The 24,428-nt window shown below is 35.5% G+C and overlaps 6 protein-coding genes across 18 annotated transcripts; 2 read left to right on the plus strand and 4 right to left on the minus strand.

The window, feature by feature from the left end:
- Positions 1 to 504: 504 nt before the first annotated feature.
- Positions 505 to 3,816, minus strand: LOC110429244 (Far-red impaired responsive (FAR1) family protein). The gene is made up of 5 exons (XM_021445179.2): positions 3,811 to 3,816; positions 3,632 to 3,645; positions 3,384 to 3,601; positions 2,815 to 3,269; positions 505 to 1,001 (listed from the first exon to the last, which is right to left on the minus strand). The coding sequence occupies exons 1-5, from the start codon at positions 3,814 to 3,816 to the stop codon at positions 801 to 803; spliced, it is 894 nt and encodes a 297-aa protein (XP_021300854.2). The 3' UTR covers positions 505 to 800.
- On the plus strand, positions 3,575 to 8,265 carry LOC110429388 (Far-red impaired responsive (FAR1) family protein). 3 transcript variants are annotated; one of them, XM_089782349.1, is made up of 3 exons: positions 3,575 to 4,063; positions 5,386 to 5,807; positions 7,473 to 7,607. In XM_089782349.1, the coding sequence occupies exons 1-3, from the start codon at positions 3,859 to 3,861 to the stop codon at positions 7,512 to 7,514; spliced, it is 669 nt and encodes a 222-aa protein (XP_089638475.1). In that variant the 5' UTR covers positions 3,575 to 3,858; the 3' UTR covers positions 7,515 to 7,607. The 3 variants fall into 3 exon arrangements, with proteins under 3 accessions (XP_089638475.1, XP_089638474.1, XP_089638476.1); XM_089782348.1 differs by having other exon boundaries at positions 3,748 to 4,063; positions 7,510 to 8,265; XM_089782350.1 differs by lacking the exon at positions 3,575 to 4,063 and adding an exon at positions 4,070 to 4,503 and having other exon boundaries at positions 7,510 to 8,265.
- A 527-nt stretch (positions 8,266 to 8,792) lies between these two features.
- On the plus strand, positions 8,793 to 11,459 carry LOC149527653 (protein FAR1-RELATED SEQUENCE 5-like). Of its 11 annotated transcripts, none has more exons than XM_089782359.1 (4): positions 8,793 to 8,862; positions 8,964 to 9,034; positions 10,188 to 10,776; positions 11,025 to 11,459. In XM_089782359.1, exons 3-4 carry the CDS (start codon positions 10,222 to 10,224, stop codon positions 11,244 to 11,246), a joined length of 777 nt encoding a protein of 258 aa, XP_089638485.1. In that variant the 5' UTR covers positions 8,793 to 8,862; positions 8,964 to 9,034; positions 10,188 to 10,221; the 3' UTR covers positions 11,247 to 11,459. The 11 variants fall into 11 exon arrangements, with proteins under 11 accessions (XP_089638485.1, XP_089638487.1, XP_089638481.1 ...); XM_089782354.1 differs by lacking the exons at positions 8,793 to 8,862; positions 8,964 to 9,034 and adding exons at positions 9,043 to 9,569; positions 9,643 to 9,673 and having other exon boundaries at positions 10,137 to 10,776; XM_089782356.1 differs by lacking the exons at positions 8,793 to 8,862; positions 8,964 to 9,034 and adding exons at positions 9,043 to 9,569; positions 9,643 to 9,673.
- Positions 11,460 to 11,765: 306 nt separating this feature from the next.
- Positions 11,766 to 15,458, minus strand: LOH1 (RNA-binding CRS1 / YhbY (CRM) domain protein). Its single transcript, XM_021419267.2, has 4 exons — positions 15,268 to 15,458; positions 14,183 to 14,507; positions 13,558 to 13,965; positions 11,766 to 12,755 (listed from the first exon to the last, which is right to left on the minus strand). The coding sequence occupies exons 1-4, from the start codon at positions 15,381 to 15,383 to the stop codon at positions 12,219 to 12,221; spliced, it is 1,386 nt and encodes a 461-aa protein (XP_021274942.2). The 5' UTR covers positions 15,384 to 15,458; the 3' UTR covers positions 11,766 to 12,218.
- A 939-nt stretch (positions 15,459 to 16,397) lies between these two features.
- On the minus strand, positions 16,398 to 17,331 carry AGD11 (ARF-GAP domain 11). The gene has a single exon (XM_089782375.1). The coding sequence runs from the start codon at positions 17,139 to 17,141 to the stop codon at positions 16,674 to 16,676; it is 468 nt and encodes a 155-aa protein (XP_089638501.1). The 5' UTR covers positions 17,142 to 17,331; the 3' UTR covers positions 16,398 to 16,673.
- A 5,679-nt stretch (positions 17,332 to 23,010) lies between these two features.
- Positions 23,011 to 23,794, minus strand: LOC110409451 (2Fe-2S ferredoxin-like superfamily protein). The gene has a single exon (XM_021418798.2). The coding sequence runs from the start codon at positions 23,671 to 23,673 to the stop codon at positions 23,197 to 23,199; it is 477 nt and encodes a 158-aa protein (XP_021274473.1). The 5' UTR covers positions 23,674 to 23,794; the 3' UTR covers positions 23,011 to 23,196.
- Between the last annotated feature and the right edge of the window lie 634 nt (positions 23,795 to 24,428).

A 24,428-nucleotide genomic window follows, 5' to 3' on the forward strand; every position in this document is an offset into this window, starting at 1 on the left:
TAATTTTAGAATTAAGCAAAGAAAATATAGTTTTATAATAAGCAACTCTTGCTTTTATACAATAAAAAGATAGTAACATAAATTAAAAAGAAGGTCTAATGCTCAAACAAGCTATTAAACTATTTAAGAATATTTAAATAAATTTTTATTCTTTTATTGCATCAAATAAGTCCTTATAATTAATTATTGATTAATTATCATTAATTAAAATCCTCGTCATAGCATATTCTCATTCAACTCTTGTATAATTCATAAAGCAAACAGAAATTTTTTTTTCTGCATTCATCTTTTTATTTGATTCAACTTTTCCTCTTAAAAATTATTTCATTTTATCTTTGTTATTTTTAATTAGTTAAAAATTATTTTATACATTTCTTACATTTTAAAACTTATTATTTCATTTAATAAAGTTTAGTCATTCATATGTTATTTATTAAAAATAAATTAAAAGTACTATCAAATTAATTTTTACATTTTATAGTACTTCTTTATTAACTTTGCCAAAATGATGTGTTAATTTCTCTTTGCTCGAACAACACTCCTTACAGAATTGTCACTCCAGTCAAACAGACCCTTACAGCTTGAACAGTTTAACATCAAACAGAGCCTTGGAGCTTGAACACTAAACATCGCACTAATTTTAATCGTTCATTTTCTTACAAGAACATGATGATTCACCTCAGCCTACATGATAAATGCCCATCATCTCACTCGAGAAAACAAAAAAGGCAAAAAGAAGCTAGATTACAAGCCACTCTTTGGGGAGCAAACACTATGTGAAAGAAATTGTATCAGCACTATTAACTCTGCGAAAGTGCCACCCGCTTCGACTCGATTTCCCTTACACTTTGAACAATATCATCAATGTTCCTTGATAGCTGATTTGAATGCTCCTCCATTTCTTGTAATACCATATCAAGCTGCTCCTGAAATGCTGCAGAGCGCTTTCGCTCCCGTTGTAACTCAGCTGTCAATTCTCGAATCTTTACATCTTTCTCATCCTAGAAAGTGCATGTGAGAGAGAAGTAAAATAAATGGCATAGTTAATTTGTCCAATAGACTATGGATCTTTAACGATAGCAAGGCCAAAAGAATTCCAACTTGAAAACACCAAAACCAAAAAATGGAGATTGTGTGACCATCTTCAGGTCCAAATTTCAAGCTGGTGGAGACATACAAGCACACAAATATTTCAACTGAACCCATAATTACGCAATCAGTAAGAAAATAGCAGTCCACTCAGGCAATTCAAGTTAATTGGACTATCTACAGGTTTTGCATGTAAGACTCAGAAGCTGTTGAAGCTGAATTTTCAGCTCTTCTGTCTGCGCATTGAAGAAAAATATTTATAACTGCTCTAATTTCATAAACTAGATTAAAAAGCAAAAAAAATGACATCCTTAGGTCCATATGTAAAATTTTAACAGCATTCTCAGAGCTGCATATCATCTCTGAAACAGCCAACTCAGTTTTTAAATCCAAGTACCAACTTGTTGGGCACATGCCCCCACCTAAATCATCCAATCTATTCCCTCAAAGACATTGGATTACACACGCAATGCATTTATCTATGAACCGATCTTCCTGGGAATGTGAGAAAAATTCAAAAGTCTTATCAATGGCAAAGTAACACCTACAATAGATACAATTTTATGAACATAAGAAGTGGCTCCGAATCAGAGGAACAGCTCAAAGTCAGGTAATTGAATATGGTACAGAAATCTTATCTTGTCTATAATAACAAATGAAGGTGATCCAGTCTCAAGCAAGTTGTTCAAAAGTAAATCCTTCCCCAATGAGCTTGTTCAATCAACAGAAACTTATAGACTGCAAGGGGTTGCAGAACTTCAAGCTCAAATTTTAAAACTTATTAAAATTGGTGCTCTCTGATACTTTCCAGCCAAATAGCTTCCATTTAAGGAATATGTAGCTCTAGAAGTCTACCTTCTTCCTCCAGCGTCTTAAAATCCCTAGTTGTGGAAATTGTAACAATGTCTTTACGTCAGTCCCCAACAGCTAGTTGTAATGTTGAAAATCTTAATGCTCTGTGAAACTACATCTAACTTTTTAAAGCTTCAGTTAAATAGGTTTTGCACTATTCCCTGATCAACCTACATGTTCACCTAAATTAGCTGACCCTGCAGGAGTATTTTGCTATACCAACCTCACTTGTAAAAACAGAAATTGACCCAATTTTGAAGGCTTAAGAACAGTGAGAGTCATACTTCTTCAAACTTTCACAAAGACAAGGAAATATCATTAGTAATGTTCCAGGGCTTTGATTTAGAGTATCGCTCTTACTTAGGACATTACTTTCTCCTGACTGATACCTAGTTCTGTTTGTAAGAATTATTTGTGTCGCTACATTGCCTGTTTGAGTTCTTGAAACTTGATTATCAAACATGATTTGATGTAAGTTCCTATTTTAAGGCATGGGATAACATTTCAATAGTCTTATTTTCTAAATAATTCTCCCTCATTCTGTAATTAATCCTTACATACTCTTCACTGACTCTGGAATTGAGATGTAAACCCCACTTAAGCCTTTGCAGTCCTTAAACAGCAAAAAAACTTCTCCTGCTCTATATCACCTAATTTTCAATTTTATTGAGTTTACTCCACAAAAAGACTACAATACATTTACATTCACCAGTACTGTTTCAGTTTCACACTGCTATAAAACCAACTTAACTACAATACTTCTTACCAATTCCACCCATTATAAATTTATAATCAGTTAATTTCTTACAGAATCCATTTCGTACTGAGGCAAAGCATATTCTTAAAATGAAAAGAAAAAAGAAGAAAACTTACCGGTGTTTGCGACAAGAGCATGCTTCTCCGACCACTGGTAGGAATAGGAACCAGCTGATGATTATGTTCTTTAACAAACCTCGTAACCACCCATTTACCAGTCTTTTCTTTCTTTACCACAATCATTGCTTTACACCCTTCTCTTGTAATGGCTCTAGGCTTTCTATTTTCACTTCTACGAGGCCTTAGCTTTCGAAACCCTTCTTTATTGCAGACGAGTCGACGCCAAACCACTTTACCGTCACGCATTGAACGGCGAAACGCATCCACACGCATGATGAATCCGACGCGTGTGGCGTAGGCATCGTAAAACACTTTAGCTGCTTCTTCCGATTCAAATTCCATTCCGACGTACGGTTCTTCATCGGAAGTTCCTTCCGTTGTATCTAACTCTTTTCCATCTGAATTTTGTCCTGTTTCATTTTCAGCTTCTTCAATGGAAGGATTTTCATCCACTGATAAGAGAGGGAAAAGAAAGAAAGAAAGAAATTGATCAAGGCTTAATTAAAGTGCTTCATTTCTAGAATCGTATTTGATGTTGAAATATAAGGAAGAGAGAAAGGACTTACTGGATTGAAGATCCAAGGTGAAATCCAGTGAAGCGCAGGGCACGGCGTAGTACGAAGAGGTGAATTTTTGGGTTCCAACAGAGGCTTTGAAGTGAAAAGTACAAAAGGGCGAACGGAGTTGACGAAAGGTCGGCTTTGATATCTTGCGAGAGAGTCCCGAGCCGGAGACACGCGAGCTGTCTAAACAGATTTTGCTCTGCGCAGTTAAACTGTGCCACCTTCACACACTTTTAAAAATAAAATTTAACTTAAAAAAAAAAGCCTTTAAAATTTCAAAAAAGGAAAATAAAAATAACAATTCACGGAAAAAAAAAGAAAGATAGAGAAAATAAATAAAATATGTTTTAATTGAATAAATAATTAAGTTTATAATTGTACTGATTATTTATTCTAATTGTACCGAAGGGGAGGTGTTTGTTTGGGTTACCCGCATGATGAAACCCGAACCGAATTCACCAACCCGAAAAAGCAAAAGATGAGTGAGCCAAGGAGCAACGAATTGGGTGCGAGCTTCTACACGGGAGATAACCCTAGGAACTCATTGTCTGGGCAATCCACGTTTCAATCCAACGGTGAAATCCATCATTTCATATTGAGGCTTGTATTCCTTTCTGCATCGGATCAGAGAATCATCGCCTCTCAAATTATCTTTGGATGTCTCTCAGAAACTGTTGATTCCAGTAAGTTTTTCCCTCTCTCACATTTTGACGCTTCGATCAGCTTTAATATTTTTATTATCATCGCCATCATAATTACTATTAAATAACATCTGAATTCCCTCCAACGATTTACTCAAGTTACTCCAAAACACCCTTCTCTTCTGCTTTCTTGTTTGAGAGAGACGGAAAAATTTTTATGTATAGGTCGACAAAGCTTAGGCATGATATTTCTTTGGCTCAAGAATTTTAGGGTTTTTGTTGGCAGGCGCTAGTAGTGAAAGCAAATTGCAATTTTGGAGTATTTAAGCCAGGAAAATTTTAAGGAATGGCCTTTTTAGGAGAAAAAAAAAGTTGTAAATATTGGTGTGGATTTGGATGATCTATACAAAGAAGTTAGTTAGGTGATTCTGCCTAAATAAAGATAGGATTTGTTTATGGACTGACTATGTGTAAATCTTGGGGTACGTTTATCCTCAAATTGTTATTTTGTTGCTGGATGGTGGAAGTAGGTGCTCTTGAAAATAAAAAGGTTTTATATAAGATTCTGGAGATACTAATATGTAATGAAGATTGACTAACCAGTTCTATCGAAGTTATTTACCGATTGTTGCTGCATTTGTTGTCTTCAGGTCTTGTTTTTATGAATATACCATTTTTGGTCAGGGTATTGTTTCAATTCCATTATTCATGTCTGTATCTGTGCAACATTTGCTATTTGGTGTAATCAGTTACCTCAGTCAATCATTTATTATCCCTTTACAATTCATATTGCCAATTCTTGGTTGAACAACTGTCTTGAGTAATGGCATTCTGATTAATGTTATCTTTGTCATCAAGTTTCCATTGGTGTATATTTTTAATTTTTGAAGGCCTGCTGTGATGCTTTCATCTAAGTTCATTAGTTTATTTTGTTTCTTTAGCCTTGCTCCATAACCAAAATATAGAATCATGTGCTTTTCTATTTTTCTATCATTTAATTGTAGCAAGTTTTATCTTTTGTATTGTTTGTGTATACCTTTCTGCACATTTACTTGATTTTAGAACTTTCTTGTTGACAGTCCTTTTTCCATCTTTGGATTTTAATCCTTTTCTACTAGTGGTCACTTGAATTTAGTGTGCTTATCTAGAAGTGTATATGACTATATTGGAAAAGTTTGGAAAACTATTTCTGACATGAATCATATATAATAGCAAGCAGGGCATTATAAAATTTATGATTTGCATAGCATAAAAGGCATATTACTTTTTTTTTAAAACTATATGAATTTGTCATTTTGGTTGACCTAAAATGAGGTGACAAAGATGACATCAGAAGGTTTTATTCAATTGCTTTTTGGCCACAGTGGATTTAGATAAGGAAGTTGGGACAGTAGACAGCTCTGTAGAAGAAAAGACAGCCGAACAAGAAGTAAGAGAAATCGTAGAGCCCTATGTGGGTATGGAATTTGAATCTGAAGATGATGCTAGGAAATTCTACGTAGAGTATGCCAGACAGGTAGGATTTGTGGTGCGCATTATGCAGCGCCGTCGTTCAGGAATTGATGGAAGAACTCTTGCTCGCCGTCTAGGATGTAACAAACAAGGCTTCTCTCCTAATCATAAGGGCACATTTGGACCAGACAAGAAGCCTCGCCCTAGCGCACGAGAAGGTTGCAAAGCTACTATCTTGGTAAAGATGGAAAAGACTGGAAAATGGGTTGTTACGAGATTTGTAAAGGAGCATAATCATCCTCTTATTGCCACGGCCAATGGATTCAGTACTACGGTGAGTTTTTATCAACTCTTATATGATAAAAGTGAAGTTCAAAATTGTTATATAAAGAAAGAATAAAGTTTAAATGTTCTAACTTTGTTGATTGACTCTTATATAAACAAAACTTGAGATCATTGAGTTTCTTCCTTTATTTTTATTGTTTTTACTTTATTTACATATTAAGCAGAACACTTTTATTTCTAGATATTATGTTTTTGGTTTAATTCCTAATTTTTATGTGGCCAATATCAGTTTTGGTTTTTAATATTATATGTATGGTGGGTTTTCTTAGATAATTTAAAATTATAGAATATGCTGCTAGAAGGGTGAAACTTTCTTTCCCAAGGATTAATGACCATGATGGAAATTATGGTCACCACTTTACTTAAAAATTAAACTTAGTTCTTGCTTTAAAATCATTTCTAACATATGAAGTATTTGTGTTCTGTACCCATTGAGTAAAGCTGGGGATGGATGCCTTCTTTTTATGGTGCCAACTTTTGCCATTACAACTTGTGCTTTTGCTCCTTTAAATTGTTCCTCATTGAAAATGTCCTTGTCCTTGGAAGCTTTCTAATTTTAAAAACGTGTATAGCATGAAGGTATCCAACCTAGAATGAAATTGTCGATTTGATATATGAAGAAAAAAGAATTGCAATTGAATACTCCAACTTTCATTCTATTAAGCTAGTTGTGCCCTTGCTAACTCCGTTAGTGAAGTGTCCAAAAATATCCAATCAGAATGTGTCATTTTTTTTCTTTTTTATTTTAAATTTTTCTAAATTAATTTTTTAATTTGGAATTAAAAAACAAAAAAAAATTGAATTTTAAAAAATAAGCAAAAGAGAGAGAAATCAGGGAGAGAGGGAAAGGGAGGGAAGGGAAGAGTGAGTGAGAAGGGAAAGGGGGAAGGAGGAAGGGGGAAGGGGAAGGTGCAGCCATCGCAAGCCAGATCGTTGTTCATCTGCCTAGACTGGCACCAGTCAGCCCCTCCCCGTCTCTCTTCCCTACGCTTTCCTTTCTCCTCGATTCCCTCTTTCTCTCTTTTTAACTTTTTTCTTTTTTAATTTTCTTTGGTAAACTTTTTTTTTATTTTGTTTTCTAAATTCTTTTTTTTTAATTCCTAAAATATTTTTTTTAAGAAAAACAAAAAATAACATTAATTTTTTAGACACTTTGTGTGTTCTTATCAGCTATAATTAGCTACGTCACACATTGGGTAATGGAGTTAATCAATGTGCAAACTGAGAGATCAAAGTATAGTTCAAGTACCAAACTGTAACTTTTTTGTAGGTAACAAATCAATAGTTTCACTATAATTCGAGTACCAAATTTATAATTAACCCAAATGAAAATAAATGCTACTTTGTGTCGGACTATAATAGTTGATGTCCTGCAATACCCTGCTTCAGGTTGAGTTAGCTTCGGAAGAGTTTGTGTGTGCTGAGTGTGACTACAACAAACACACACTGCATTGTCATAACTAATATTAGCTTCCTTCTGGTACTTATTGAGGTTCTCATATCTGATGATGAAGGATGATCGTTTGCTGGTGAAAGTTTGTTTTCTGTGCTTGTCTTATAAGCCACAACTAATTAATTGCATAATGATTGTTAAATGTCTATATACTTGTATAATGACCATTCAATAAATTGTCTTTTCTGTTTTAATCCACAGTGGCTGCAGCAAATAAGTGGTTTGTTCATGTTTTTAGGGTGATAAGGACAAGAAAATTGAAGAACTCACTATGGAGTTAGCACATCAAGAGCAATTATGTTCAGCTTATCGAGAAAAGTTGTTCACTTTTATGAATAACGTAGAGGAGCAAACAGAAGAACTATCTTCAAAAATTCAAGTTATTGTTGACAATGTTAGGAAGCTTGAATCTGAAACGCAGAGATTCTCCCACCATAGATAGCCTTGGCATTATACTTGACAACTTATCTGTGGTGAGACTTGTATATTTGGTTTCTTGGAAGCTTTTAATCATGTACAGAATTCTTTAGGATCATTTTGTTCTAGTTAAGATGCTTAACATTTAACATTGTGCAATGAACTTTAAAGCATCTTGTTAGATGAAATGAAAGCTTCATGATTCTCTCTCCCATATTGTGGGTTGGTTTTTCAACAAAAGTCGGAAAATGGTTATACTCTTAGAAGGAGAAAACCTTTTTGCCCGTATTAGGAGCACCCTCTTGGAAGCTGCAGCTAGAAACCAGAGACCTGCTGCCAAACAGCTGAAATGGTCATTATTGGTGGACAGGACTATGGTCAGCTGAGAAATGCAAGGACAATGGAATCCAAGCTGACAGTGAGATTGCTTTTATCGACAGTCAAAATTTACAAGTTTCATCGTAGTCTTGGAGATTTATTAGCCTTTCTGAGATTGCTCTTTGTAAAGTAAACCAACCTTGATGTGATTCTGTGGCTTTTTTGAGATCACTCTTCAAATAAGAAAGCCTTCATAGCATGTTAGTCTTGTTCTTCACCACCTCTCCCCTTCATCATTGCTTTGGACAAGCTAGAGCAAAACTTTATTGGGCTTGCTCTCATAGAAATGCATAGGTTTTAACTGTCCCTAGCTGCAAATTCAGTGTAAGAATATAAAGATAAAAAATTAATAAAGGAGCCATCACTTCCCAATTTCCATCATCCTAAAACATATTGGAAATATTGGCTTTCTTAAATAAATAAAACAACATATCATCCTAATATCTAAATTAATGAGACAAAATCCAATCATATTAGAATCCGAAACACAATCCCCAACATAAAAGTTAAAAGTAGTCACTGGTCACTGGTCACTGGTCACTGGATTAAGCCTCGGAAGGTTGTCCCCTCTTCTTTGCTTTCACAGTCACTTTCCAAACATCAACCGTGCGTGTCCTCCAAATAAGAGATGAAACGGTGCCGTTGAAAGTATACTCTTTTTTAAAGTGGGGCCCAGCACGGGCAGGAGAAAACAACAGGATGTGATAAGATACGGCTACCCTCCATCAAGTGCCACCGCAGGCCTCACCTGAACCGTAGCAATTTTTTCAATCCTAGGGTTTCTTTTTTCTTCCCAGTAAGTAACTAATCATCTTTTAACCATTTGTTTTTTCTTATCCTTTTCTCATTTTTAATTATTAGTTTCTGTTTTCTGTTTGGTTCCCTGGAAACCCAAAGAGCAAATATTTAAAAATTTAGCAGCGCCACATTGTTTCGTTTTATGCAACGTGTCACTCCATTTACTTCAAATAGACGCTAGTTCTTTGCTTGATCCATCACTTTTCTTTCCCTTCATTTTCTATTCAATTGTGTTACTTATGTATTTGTACTGTGTCTCTGTACTGAACATAGTGTGACCTTTTGGATTAATTTATGATTGGTTTGTAATATTTCATTTCTGAGTGTTTTTTTTTTTTTTAAGGAAAGTCAATGTTTTTCTGGAGATTTATTTGGATGGTAGTTCCTGTAATTTTTGTTTTTCAGTTGCTCTGAATTGTACTTAGTTCCAAATGAAGTAAAGTGCAGTAAAGGTTTTTTTTTTTTTTTTTTATACTAAAGGGTTAAATTTCAAAGAATGGGAAAACTTTTTTCCTGCCCACCATATTTATGAAGGTGGAATCTAATATACTTGGGATGCTGATAGGTAAGACTGATGCCTAATCATTTAACGGTTTGATGCCAAAAGAAATTGATGATTTTCAGGACAATAAATGTTAGACAAAGTGGAGATCATTGGTGGGCTTGCTTATGTTCAAATTCCAGCTAATTCTTCGCTTTGGTAAAGTAGGTTATGAGCTTAAATAAATGAATTTTCACTGTGCGTAAAAAATGCTTTACATATTCCCCTTTTTAACAGATCCTTCGCATATTATTCAGAGCTCTTTATGGTAAGTATCAAGACTTGAGAGAACTGCATTTGGTAAAAAGATTTATAGATATTTCTCTGCTCTATGGAATAAGAATTAGAATCTCAACTTTGAGTTTGGCTAGTTGATTAATCCAAACATAGGTTGTTGGGATGTAAAAATGGCACAAGATTTGATCTTTTAGATAGCATTATAGGGCATTTTGTCAAGTTGGTCCCGGCACTTTTATCAGTAAGGGTAAGTGAAGGTAAATTTCTGCATGACCATGTCTTTCAGCATTGTTCTGGAGAGGATTTAAGACTCCTGGTAGTCCTTACTATTTTATCTATTCAGTCATCATCTGGTAAGAGATTGATATAAGGGTTCATGATCCACTTTTGTAATTGTTTATCGGAGTTTGGTTATAGTCATTCAACTTTTCATAATGCTTCTACTTTTGCTTCTTATTTCTCGTTTTATCTTTCTGCTCTCTTTTCAATTTCAGTTATGTGAGAGAAATTTGAAAATGAAGGTGTTTGGTTTTGCTTGCCTCCAGCTATAAATGAACAATTTGGTAAAGAAAGTGTATAATGGAGAGCTCATCTAGTCAAGGGATTGATTCAGATGAAAGTGCAAGGTGTTTGCAAGTTGAAAACTTTGATGAGCAGGAATTGGTTGATCATGAGCTTTCAGACAACATTGATTTATGCATGGGAGAAGTTGACAAGATTATAGAAGAGTCCACTGAGAGTTTACCGTTGTTAAGCAATGCTGTGGAACCATGTATTGGCATGGAGTTCAAGTCAAGAGATGCTGCAAGGGAATTTTATGTTGTTTATGGCAGACGCACTGGTTTTACAGTGCGAATCCATCATAATCGACGATCACGAATAAACAATATGGTAATTGGTCAGGATTTTGTTTGTTCAAAAGAAGGTTTTCGTGAAAAGAAATATATGTACAGAAAAGACAGGGTTCTTCCTCCCCCACCTATCACTCGAGAAGGCTGCCCTGCGATGCTGAGGTTGGCTTTAAGGGATGGGGTAAAATGGGTTGTTACCAAATTTGTAAAGGAGCATAATCACTCATTCATGTCACCAGGAAAGGTACCATGGCGCGGGTCTGCCAAAAATTTGATCAGTGAGGTACATTACTGTTCTCTTTTAATTGTAAATATGAAGGTACATATGAGATTAGCCTACTAGTTCATGCTATCAAATTCTATAGACTAAACCACATATGAGATGACAGAAGTTATGGATCAGGATTGGTGAGCCATTACTCTTTCAGCTTTTGTACATTTTCAAGTATAGAGACGAGAAAATGCTCCCTAGGCTCATATGCATTTATGTTTCCTAATATTTTTCTTCTACAATAATTTTGTTTTTTATAGGATGAGAAGGATCAGAGAATACGGGAACTAACCCAAGAGCTGAACAATGAAAAACAAAAATGTAAAAGGCGGTGTGCGGCTTACCAGGAACAATTACGCACAATATTGAAATTTGTTGAGGAACATACTGATCAATTATCAAAAAGAGTTCAAGATATAGTCGAGAACATAAGAGAACTTGAAGATGCCCAGCTGGAAGATTCAGATTGCAGCTATGTTTAGTCTATCTTCCGGCTAGGCATAAATATGTCTGATACATTGTACAATTCCTTTTTCCACCCTCGTTTGGATTTACCCTATGGTGATTATACTAGTGCAAATATAAGTTAATTTGGACCATTCCCTGCACACTTGATTTTATATTGCAAGGCCTTTTGTGGGGACTGTAAAGCGCAAAATGTGCAAAAGAGAACATCAAGACTAGAATTCTATTTAACCGTTTCCCAGATGGTTAAACTGTTGTTATAATTCCAGTCTCCAGTCTACCCATTATATCTGGAGACAGGGAATGTCTATATGTTGGCTTGAACTAGAAAAGGGCTAATTCCGCAACAGAGAGAACAGTGAGGCTACCGAACCCGATTAGCCAATTCTCCCTGTTGTCTTAATTGCGATCTACCCAAAATATTGGAGACAGGAAATATCTGTTTGTTGGCAAGAATTGCCTATAAAAACCTGCTTGCGAGTGCAGTCAAGCAAGTACAGCACAATTTCGCACACAGGTGTATCTGCTACTCTTTTAACTTAAGAAAAATGCAGAATAAAATCATAAATGTCCTCCCTTTGAAATGGATGGGGAGGCAGTCGGGTTCTTGGAAGTTCTACATTTGCTGTGTTGCATACATGCCTATTATAGCTACATTCATATACCAGAAGTTTAGCATTTGTACGCTAATGGTGGAAAATGTCATGTAAACAAGGGTAGACGATGCCAACGCCAACGGGCAACAACAGCTACAGGAATTTGACATGCTCTACACATTCTGCCGACTAAAAAATATGTCTGCACATATACGTTTTATAGATCCTCGACTGCCATGTTACTGAAAACTCAAGCATTACTGTGATGATTCCCAACAAATACTGCTCCTTCGCAATGCATTAAGGACTATGCAATCAAGCCTCAACAGATGAAATAGAGTAAATAAACATCTACAACAGCAATGTTAGCAATTACATTAATTATGAACCCTCCTATCTCCTCTTTTTCTTTAAGAGTGAAGCAGCACGTATAAATATCCGATCTACCTCGTCAAAGTTTGGTGAGTCAGCATCTTTCTCTGATGCTGTGGGAACTTTTGAGCCCATGGATATTTGACACAGGCGCTTCTCAGAATGTTCAGGTTCCCTATCACTTTCAACTGGAAATTTATCAAATTCATCCAAAAAAAGTGGTCGCTCTTCCCTCCTCTCTGTCTCAGTGTCAGACTCGGTCTCAAAAATATCTGACAAATCCTCAGAATCTGAAGCCATAAGCGAATCTGTAGTGGATTCATTTTCAGAAAGTTCCTTGCTCTCATCCAAAATTTCTTTCAATTTATTTGAACCCTCAAACTGCACGCTTGGAATGTTCCTAGAATCCATTTTGTCATTATCAGTGTTTTGCACATGTTGCATTGGATCAGGTCTATTCTCAGCTTGAGCATGAAGCAACTCAAGGTCCTGCTCAAGCTTTGGGATATACTTCCTAACAGCTCGAAGGCCATCCCTATATTTGGATTTATCCAGAGCCTGTACAACGGGAACAGAAAGAAATGATGTGAAGGCAAATTTAGATAATTACATATAAAAAAAAAAGGCACTGCAAGCTCTCTGTCTGACAATCTACCAAATGAGAGCTCTAGAAGCATGCTTGATCCACATTAAGATTACATTCTCAAAGCTAGGGTGAGAGTCACACAGTGAAGTTTTAAAAATAATCTTAAAGAAGAAAGAACTTAAATTTTTCTGAGATTTAGAAATCAGTTTAAAGTTGACCTAGGTTACTCAACCATGACAAAATATGCTAATGCAAGATACTGGTAAATATTCTACTCGATGAGAGACAAGAACAGTATGTTCTTGGTAATTTTCCAAAAATTTCTACCCAGTGGCATTTTATCCTCAGTGTAAGGTTATTTATGCAGTTCCTTTTACAATCAAACACCTCCATATCAGACACATTTAGTGAAAGGAAGAAACTCCTAAATTGAAAAACAAAAAAAAGAAAAAAAAGTCTTCAGCACCACAGCGTAATGAAAATTAATTCAGTTTAATTCCCAAAAAGTTTCTTTATTTGAGAAATTTAAAAAAACCATGGCTCATTTTCATTTGATGCTTCTGTGCCTAATTGACTTCAATGTCCCCATTGTGTGAAATGACCAAGAACCATTCAGAAAATGTCTTCTTTATGGGATGAATTAAAAAGAGATTGTTATATTCATGCAAAGTTTGTATACTCAGTAAACTGAAATTCACAATTCCATTTCTCATATTTTCAATATTAGGGAGAAAAAAACAAACCCCCGTGAAGAGATAAGGAGAGAAGAAAGACCTTCTTTCTTGAAAGAGTGACCCGGGGTGACATAATTTCCGTTGGTGGTTGAGAATAATTCTTTCCTCTGTACATTATTATAGTATTATCATCATGAATGTTAAGCACAATTCCACCTGTCAACCTTGCGAGCTCAGCAGCAATCTCCTTGACTTCCTCTGGTGAAAATGTCTTAACCACCACCTTCAAAGTCTGATGTTTCTTCCAGTGAAGGTGCATGTTCAGAATTACACCCTGGTAAATTCCTCGTCTTCCTACTGGCACATAATTTTTGCACTTGAGGCCCATCTTCAAAAAGAAAAAGTGCTCTTCCGGAGTCAATATTTCTGGATCATGGGTTGTTTCTGATGATTCTGCAGGCTCAATCTTCTTTAAAGCTGTTACAAGTCTTTCTTCTTTCTTTTGAGACTGGAGAGAGAACAAGTGAAGGAAATACACATTTAAACAAGAGAAAGAAAGAGGATTAGACACAGAAGAATGCATAGCAACTAGCATATATATGACTATCTAGAGAAAAATCCCAGCTTCAAATTCACTCAAGAGAGAGAGAGAAATATAGAGAGAGCACTGGCCTGAATTCTCCTTATCAATATGTAAACATTCTGTAGACAAACTTGGAGCTTACCTTTCTAAGTTTGTAAAGAATTTTTTCTTCAGCTGTCATTCTTTCATACTCTTTCTTCTTCTTCCACCTGAAGTATTTCAACCACCTTACTACAGCTCGTTTACCCTTCAGCTTCTTCCTCTTCACCGTACCATCACCACTACCAGCATTATCAACACTAGCACCTTTCCCAGAATGGTTGTGCGTCTCAACAACTTTTTCAGAAGCATTCAGAAATGGTGCTGAATGAATCCAGACATGCCCCTCGAGCAGAAACCTCCTTATGTCATAGATTGGGACAAAAGCTTGCTGCCAACCAAAAGCCTTGCATATAACATCACCCAAACTACTGCATCGTGAGTAAATCCTCATGCAAATTCTTTTTGTGAATATACACACACACACATATATGCATGATACATTAAACACTTACTTCAATTGCACTAAAGCTTTAAAAGATTCAAATTCACTTAGTCATTTAACAAGTTATATCATTACGTTACCCAGAAAACACACCAGGCTTCTGAAATATAACACAGACGCAACAAGATTAAAGCATTAACGCAAAAAAATAGTTGGAAAAAGGAGATGCATACAAAGTCATTGCTGGCCATGAATTCGTTCAAGATTCTATGAAAACAGAGGAGCATAAGTTAATAAGGTTTTCCTATTAAACCAAAGAGAAAGGGTTTTTAGTTGGATCAAAACAAACAGTAACCCCCAATTAAAATTGTTAAAAGTTAACATGAAAATGTGAGGGCCCTCAAATTCCTAATACACCTTCTAAAAGATGTTATTCCAAAAGCAAGTAGAAAATTTAGCAATCCATCAATATTGAGTTAACTTTAATGAACTCCAACCGAAACTCCAATCAAGACGAAAACAACCCATTTAATATCAGTCCAAAGATGACTCATTTTCATGTCCAAAGCATCCCAGATTGCCAAAAGACAAGCTTTTTATATGATAAAAGAAAAACCGGATTTTCTTCAACGAATTAACACATTTCTTTGCAAATCCAAAGGAATGGCACTAAGGAAAGAACCCCATCTACTGACAGGCTCAGCAACCTTAAAAAGTCATAATCCAAATACAGAGAGAGATACCTGGTAACTTTAAAGGACTTATTGGAGATGAAAATGAATGAATTAGAGGAAAGATTCTTGAGCCCATGAGGTTTACGCAGAGCCACTGAAGCAGAACGTAAAATCCTCCCCGCCATTTCTCTGTTCTCTCTCTTCTGCACTCTCTTGGTCTCGGTTTGCCCTTTTATGCGGTGAACCGGTTTAGTGCAGGCCCGCGCCCACGGTTCCGCCCCTATGTTTAACTCGTTTATGTGCTTTCGGCCTGGTAAACTGATCATCACTTGTTGGAATTTCTTAAAGGACTTTGAATTCTTTTTTTTTTTTGTTTATAAAATATTTCGATTGTATCTCAAATAGTATTAAGGTAATAAATAATAAATTTGTGGAAATTTATTTTTATGAAAAGTGAAGCTGTTGGAAACTTTATTTTTCTTCTAGTATTATTAACAAAACATCATTGCTTTTGTTTTTATAAATATGAAATAATACTTGAAAAAAGCTTTAATTACTTAAAAAAATTTAAATAAATCCTTATTGTAATATTTTTTATCACATTCAATTAAACTCACATATTTTTATTTTACATTAAATAAGTTTTTATAATTATATCATTAATTAGAATGTCACTTATGACACATGTTGTTGACAAACGTTAATATAGAAAGTAAAAAATATTATGTGATCATATTATTATTTTTATGTCGTGTCAATAATAAATGATATTTTAATAATAACATTTATTTAATAGTTAATTATAATAAATTATTTGATTTAAAATAAAAATATAAAAAACTAATTAAACGAATAAAAACTATATTTATTAATAATTACAGATTTTGATATAATAATTTAAAAAATTTCAAAAGGTAAAAGAAATTGAATTGTTTATCAATGTATCTTTGAGAAAAAATTGCTTAACAGTTTATCAATAATATTTTTCAATAGTTTCCCCTTTTAATTTTGTCCTTGACTCTTCTCTTAAGATGCAAATTAATGAGGAATCACCATATATATGTATCTGATAATCAATATGCTATAGGGAGGCCTAAACCTCAATAATGGGCTACGTACTGATGCAAATGTTAAAGGAAAAGTGTTAATCAACGAATAGAAATATTTAACTTTGAATCTCAATTAAGTAGTACCAAGGCATTAATCATGAATAAATAAATGGAATGATAAAAAAAATTTAATAATAATAAAGAAAGAAAAAGGCATATATCCATGAAGACAAACTGAACAACACCGTATTAGAATATCGAACTAATTACAACAATTGAGAGAAGACATTGCAAATCCTTACAATAATGATGTTGTTGTTTTCTCTATGAACCTTGAACTCAAGGTTTTGTGTGTCTTTCCTTAATTTTTGGTTGTCGTTTTTCTCTTACCCTAGAAGATTTACTTTGTTTCGTGCATGGTATATACTAACTTGAACTGAAGGCAGCAAAGCCACCACCTTTCATCATCTGCTTGAACTCCTTGAAATTAACCATTCCATCTCCGTCGACGTCCACCTTCTTTATCATCCTCTTGCAGTCCTCTATAGTTCTCCCTTGCTTCAGCCCCAGCGACGCCAAAACTGACCTCAACTCCTCAACCGTGATGAACCCATCCCCGTTTTGATCGAACACGTTAAACGCTTCCTTCATGTCCTCCTCCTCGTCCCTCTCGTTCATGATGCTCCGGTACAATGCGCCAAATTCGTCAATATCCACGTAGCCATCTCCATTCACATCGATCTTCTCGATCATTTGGCTTAATTCTTTGTCAGGGATAAAGATTCCCAAGTTCTCTAGCGAGTCGCTAAGCTCTTTCTTGGTGATCTTGCCATCTCCGTTCCTATCAAACATTTGAAACACCCGGCGAAGCTCTGCTGGATCCATTCCTTCCATCAAGAGAATAAAGAATAAATAAAAACCCTAACAAATTAAGAACTTGCTTGAAATTAAGTTAGACGACGAGCTCGACAAACAAAAGAAAACGAAGCCAAAAGAGCAATGGAAAGAAGGACCAGTCGATGTTAAAAAAGCTATTTAGCAGAAAAGGATGATTGAGAGAGACGAAAATAAGAATTGAGGGGTAATTAACAAGGAAATATACAAAAGGCGGTAAGTGGTTGGAAAATGATATGAAGACAAAAGGAGAACAAATGAGTAAAAGGTGGAGAAAGAGAAGGCATACAGTACACCCAAGAGTCTATTGGAATCAATGGTTTTTAACAACATGCATGAGAGCTTCCTTTTTTTGGGGATGCAAAACGCGTTTATAGTTTAGATTCGAGTCATTTATTTAGGGTTAAAATCAAAGGTTTCTCTGCATGCGCTTGGCCGGTAAGTTGGGTAGGCTGCTGGTTTTTATTATTATTTTAGGAATTGGACTGTTAGTTTCTGTTCGGGAATTAAGTTAATCAAAGGAGAGGTCAGGATGCTGACACTTGGAGAGCTGGCTTGGCATGGAGATAATTTGAATAATTTCTTATTTATTTCAATAATTATGTTTAATTAAGAAATGGGAGGTTTTGTCTCAAAGACTTCTTTTAAGAGATGAGGAATACATGACATATACTCGGATTACATCTTCTTGTTATCATTGCTTTGTTTATAGCACTAAGCATTAACACTACAGTCAGTACAAAACGTAGCCTTTGGTAGACCAAAAACGCAGAAGCCACTTACATAGTCTTCATTTCAGGCCAGCCATGTTCCCACTAGTTAATTTTCTATTCAATGTCTTGGGTCCTCTCAGCTCTAATTAGAGGTTAGAGAAAATGTTCCCACCAGAAATGACCTTAAGTCTCTTGCACCAAGGGCATCTTGCAGAGGATAAGCACTTGTTTACATGGAAACTAATTCCAGCTGTTCATAACCCTGGACAGATATTCTTGGTCCGAAAGTGCATTAAAAGAAATTCTTGGTCAGAAACTCAAATAAATCCTTCATCAAACTTGGCTTTTTCATTACTACATTACCAATTCTAGGAAATGCAACAATTTCTGGTAAGATACCTTTCCATAAGTGAAACACACTACATCCACCCCTCTCCTAATAAATACTATGCTCTTCCTTTCCTTGAATCACAAAAATAATTAAAAGAAATGTCCAACAAAGTTTCATGGGAAAATCTTCAAGACAAAAGAATGAGAGTGGAGACTCATGAAGCAAAACTGAGCATGGAGCCTAAACTAGAACTAAGGCTTTGGAACAATAATGAGGTTCATCAAGAATCCAGGAAAGTACTCAATTTGCTGGAGTCCCTTGATAAGAGACCTTGGAATATCTTGGAGCCCATCAACAAGAAGCAGAAGCGGGAATTCTTATGCAACTACTGCAACAAGAAATTCTCAAACTCACAAGCATTAGGAGGGCACCAAAATGCCCATAAACGTGAACGAGCACTTTCCAAAAAAGAGAAGGGAAGGATGGGTTTATATCATCCGTATGGTCATATTTGTAGTCATTTATGTCATCCATATTCACCCACGGCAAGAGTTCCAAATCAGGAGACTTCCCACAAATCCTTACGGACCAATATGGAAGCAATGATTCAGAAACCATACAATGATTCACCAGGGCATGTGAATAACCCAAATTTCAGGAGCTCTCAAATTGCCATGCCCGGATCAGATGACCACTCCTACTGGAATCCTGATGGCGATTTATCCCAATCGGGGACTACTCTATTCCGTTCTAGAGCTCCTCCTTTCAAAACATTTGAGGGTTTTCAGAATACAAATTTGCACAAGTTCTCGCAAACCAAATTACAAGAGTAGGTGATTATTGCAGAGGCGGATTGCCAAGAAATAACAATTCTTTTTAGTTTTGAACTTTTCCCGCAATGTGTTTTCAAGTTTTAATATAAGATCGAGATTTTGTCTTTTAAGTTAGTCCAATTATAATTAGGGCAATGTTATTTGGTCTCAACCATTTTCCTTGCATAAGTTTCTCTACTAGTCTTATTTTACAAAAACAGCTCACCAAATTCTTCTTATGAGATGCATGAAACTATATGCTCTCTCTCCAGCTTAATATTGGGTTCTTTCAGACTTGGTCTCCATTCTCAATACTGGGTCTTCAACAAAATCTTGCAATTCAAAAATACAAAACAAATTGAACTATGACTTGATAATTCAAGTTGCAATTCTCAAAGAAAGCAAATATTTGTTTGTCAAAGGAAAAGAGAATGGAATATGTATTCCAACCATGTGCCCCATAAGATCACATAGGGAGGACCTTAAGGGCGAGTAAGTTGGAAATCAATTTGATTGTTTATATAGCAAACGAAGAAATTGCCTCAAAACAAGTCGTCTCTAACAACGGTTTTGGGACAGAGTGCGTTTGCAAAGATTTCTTTTCCTTCTTTTTAAGAAAGAAGAGATCTGGGATGAAGAGAAAAGGATTATGCCAGTAGGAAAAGGGCCTGAAAAATCAGGAAAAGACATCAGATTCAGGTGAGTGATACTGGCTGAATTTATATCGCAAGTTTTTCTAGTATTTGATTGACTGGGTTGCTTCCAGCTACACCCAACCAAGAAGCTGACTTGCTTTACATTTCTATATCATCCGATCTTTTGTTTTCAAGTAAAAAAAGAAAAACAGAACACAAACACTTTAACTCTGTTCCTCACCCAACAGAGGAAGATAAGTTGCGGAGAGAAGAGCTAGGCAATGCGAGTAATACTACATACATATATATAAGCATGGAAAATTAGGGTTAGGGTTTGATGAGGTTTCAATATTTAGGGAGTCCAAAATAACCCACTGGCCCAAAGGCCCAAATTTTAGTGTAATGTGGACCCAGGCTTTCTGAAACTTGATCCAATCTAGCACAAATGATATCAATATCTGTTATTTAGGAAGTTGGAAAGAGGAGAACGGGGAAACGATACGGGGTGCAGGGGAGGAGAGTGGCGAGCACGGCTGAGAGGGCTTTGTCGCGGGGTGAGATTAGGTTCGGAAATTGTAACCCCTTTTGCTTCATTTTCCTTTGGTTGAACATGTGTAGACCAGTTCGTTGATTGGTAATGTGGCATCATATTAATGGTTGGGCCTATGAATGATGCAGTAGTAAAAGTTTATGTAATAACTTCTACTTCCAAAGGGTCGAAACAAAAATTGACCCTGGTTAATTAAGCAATGAATCATTACTTGTAACAGCATCAAGGCATCAACAGTGTGAAAATATAACTTCCCCTGTACAATAGTAGGGTTCAACCAAGGTAGACAACACAGGTTGAATTTTATCAAATACCATGCCACTAATCGACATACCAAAAACCAAAAAGAAAAATACTGTAATACCTACATTGCAGCGAATTATCTGCGAAGAGAAATTTGTGCTGTCAAATATCAAAAGAGGAAGGTGCATTGATTTCCCATTTGAAGATTTAAATATGGGAACATATTTCAGTCCATACTGAAACTCTTTCCTTTTTCGTTTATTTTCTCTTGTTAAGCTATTAGGAAAACCCTTCTACAACTTGCATTGCTAAAAAGATTCTGCATTAAAGAGCACTACCCCCAGTAAATGGCGTAAGAAAAATGACTGTAGGAGGAGCTTCTGTTCGATGTTTATGTAAATTTATCTCCTCGCAGACTTTTGTTGTGACAGAGGATTAACAAGTCGAAGAGCACATCAAAATCTGCCATGAGAGCATTGGCATTTAGCAAGAGGCGACTTGTAAGGTGAACAAGTCATGCAGTCAATAATCTCTGATTAAGAAAATTATTGAATACATTAATTGAGATAATAAAGGAGAGATTATCTTGTGCACCATAAGTGGATATCAGTCATTTCACTATGCAATAGAGCTTTCTAGAACCCAAGTTGAGAATTTGAAACATATATTGTTGTGAATAGGTTCTCCATGAAATTTGGAGTACAGTAACATTTTTTTTCCCAAAGGCTCGGGGCACCAACGAAAATCAGACTGTTGCAAAAGGCTAGACTAAATGCTAGGGAAAAGGCTTGACAAATCCTCTTTACTTCCCACAAAATGCATCAAGCAAGTTGCCTTGAGCGAGGGTCATCCAAGGCATTTTAACTGAGAACAAACATGTTTTCCCCTCCACCTTCTCATCTAGAAGATAAAACCATACCTTGTTGTCGAAGCTAACACACTAGTATAGAAACAATATTGAGGTTCTGACTTTAACATCACATCAAACAAGGCATGACGAGATCTACTTCGGAATCTTGACATACATGTTGAAAACCTAAAGTTATTTTGGGAACATATTAAGGATCAACATTTAAAGGAAAAAGAAATGACTCTCCCATTAGATTAACTGCAGTCTGTTAACTTATTGGAACTCAAATGTCAAAAGTATCCACAATTACAGCAAAGTAGTAATTCATATTGGATTGATGGTATGATGCCTGAACCAAATTCTTCCCATCTTATTAATTTATGTACCAGAAGCCAAATGCCCCATCTTGATGATAATTAGCAAAAGCAAAAGAACCAGCGGATATAGAGAAACTACAAATTCCCAACCTTTCAAACTCTTTACTGGCATTAAAGTGCATCTAACAGATGACCTCTAACTTGGAATGCCCGAACAATTCAAGTTACATAAAAAACTTCTTTAGCTTTTAACGTATAATATTTTGAACTGATAAGACATACTCCAGCTCTGCCCTATACTTTTATGACTTAAGCCAATGCTGAAGCGCATAAAAGAGATCAAATATCAGGTGAACTGTTCAAAGCAGTGGATTATCTCCTGTGTTTAATTGATATCTGATATCCAATCAAGTTAATTTAAGATACAATTTCAGTCATATCACTAGCCACAGAAGACAAAATCTGTGCAGTGAGATGCTGTACTTATCCAATTTATTCCTTGCATGATGTCATTAAACATAATCACTCCCTTCCCTCATAAAACATTGGAGTATATAAAATTACATCATTTCTAATCAGTTATACCTAAAGCTAAGTTTGCTAAAGAATTAAAGATCACCATCTAAAATTTTAGGAGTAATCTACCCAAAAAGTCTTCCAGCAAAGGTACCTCCATTAAAACAACTTTGTTAAATCAAATTAACAAAATTAGACACCTTTAAAAGAAACAATCATGCTTTATTTTTTTTACTTGCTACAGCTTTAGAAAAATTTTCAACCCACCCGATCTTCAATACTTGAAGAATAATCTCACAATTTCAATCACGGTTTCCTGCAATTTCCCTCCAAAGAGCTCATAGGGTTCCAACTCTTCCACTTTTATCCACGTCAAGCCACAGAACTAACTGGACAACCATCACTATCTTGTCTATACCAGCATTACAAATCTATGACTCAATGACATTGTTCAACCTAGATTCAAATGAAGCTGTATTGATTTCAGGATATATACCATACAAAACACAGGCAAGTACCTGTAGACCACAGGCAGTTCTAGCTAGCACGGCTTATAAAGTTCTGAGATGGCAAACCAATGACCTGGGATCAAAGCCCCCTTCACCCAGGAATCAAATCAAGATAAACACAAGGTTGCACCATTCTTTTCATCCAGGCATTACAAAAAAAAGGAAAGAAATACTACAGCCGTCACAGATACATAATAACTCATCCATGTCATTACTCGGTAACCAAAAACCAGAGTTCTCAATTCGCATTACATCTACTAGCATCAAGTTTTAGCCACGCGAAAAATCCCATAAAATTAAATGCTATTTCAGAAAGTTCTTAAAATTTTTCTGTTAATTCCCTAACATTTCCGCCAACCTAATAAAGCATAGACATTGAAGAAAATCCCAATATAAAATCAAAATCCATAAAATACCTTGCATTTAAATTTCAACGCACCCAAATCATAAGGGCGGAGCAATGCACAAAAATCACAAATAAAATCCTCTTCTTTCAAAGTACCAAAATTATTATTATTATTTCCACAAAACAACAGGAATACACTAAACATTCCCTCATTTCTCTTTTTGAATAAGTTTTTATGGAATATCCCAGGGCTTAGGCTCGGGGACAGCGACAATCATACCTTGGAGCTGAGGCGTTAGCACGACCTGACACCCAAGCCTGGAATGCTTGTTCAAGATACGACCCCTCGAATTCCTTACCAACACGTATTCCTCATCGTAGGTACGAGGTGGAAGCTTCTCGAGCCATTCCTGGGCGATGTTGACCTCGCATTCGGCGGAGCAAGCGTCGATCTCCTCGAGGCGGTGAGAGGCCGGGTCGATCAGCCCGCCGTTAGTCAAGGCCCGAAGTAAGGTCTGTCCCGCTAGGCCCACTACCTCACGCTTCTGGCCTTCCGGGTCGATAGCGAAGAGCTTGACGATCCGGTCTGCGACTTTTTTGGAGGAGGAGGAGGAGGATAAGGTGGCAGAGGATCGGATGAGGATGTGGGAGGAAAGTGACGGGAGACGATGAATTTGGGAAGTGAGCTTTTGAAGTGTCGAAATCGCCATTTTCTGTGGAAGAGAGAGAGAGAGAGAGAGAGAATGAGAAGAGTTTCAGTTCTGCAGGGCGTTTGGAGCTGAGTTGTTTCGGTCTTCAGCAAATTGGTTCGGCTAGTCCCTACGGTTTGAAAGCGTGCGGTGCCGAACCCTGCCTTTTCCCTTTCTTAATATTTTACAAAAATAAAAAAATTCTGAACTGTTTAAAAATATTTTTTATTTTTTATTTAGTTAAATTAAATTTTTATATTTTTATTTTAAATTAAATAAATTTTTATAACTACCAATTAATTCATTATATTAATTAAAACATAATTTATTATTTTATTTTACGTAATATTAATAAAATAGTAACATAATATTATAATTATATGACATTTTTTACATTTTATATCAACACCATATATTCACGAAATAAAAATTTGTTTGAATTGTTGACAATGTATTGATGATATAAGTATATTAAATAAAATAACTGTTTTCTAAGAAATCAAAATTATGATTGTTACAAGCTAGTTATCAATTAATAAAAATTTATTTGAATTATTTTGACAATATTTATCATAAATGTATATTTTATTATGCGTAAAGTATTAAGTAAAAATTTTGCATAGCTTATGATTTAAAAATGACTAAATAAAATGTTAATAAGTTGATATATTTCATCTCATAAATCAATAATAAGTGAAAGAAAAAAAACAATTGACAATGTTATATACATCCAAATTTAATTAATGCTTAATGGTTATTGAACAATGAAATACTTA

Source organism: Theobroma umbraticum, unplaced genomic scaffold, assembly GCF_002168275.2.
Source record: "Theobroma umbraticum cultivar Fairchild unplaced genomic scaffold, ASM216827v3 scaffold_44.0, whole genome shotgun sequence".
Lineage (NCBI taxonomy): Eukaryota > Viridiplantae > Streptophyta > Magnoliopsida > Malvales > Malvaceae > Theobroma > Theobroma umbraticum.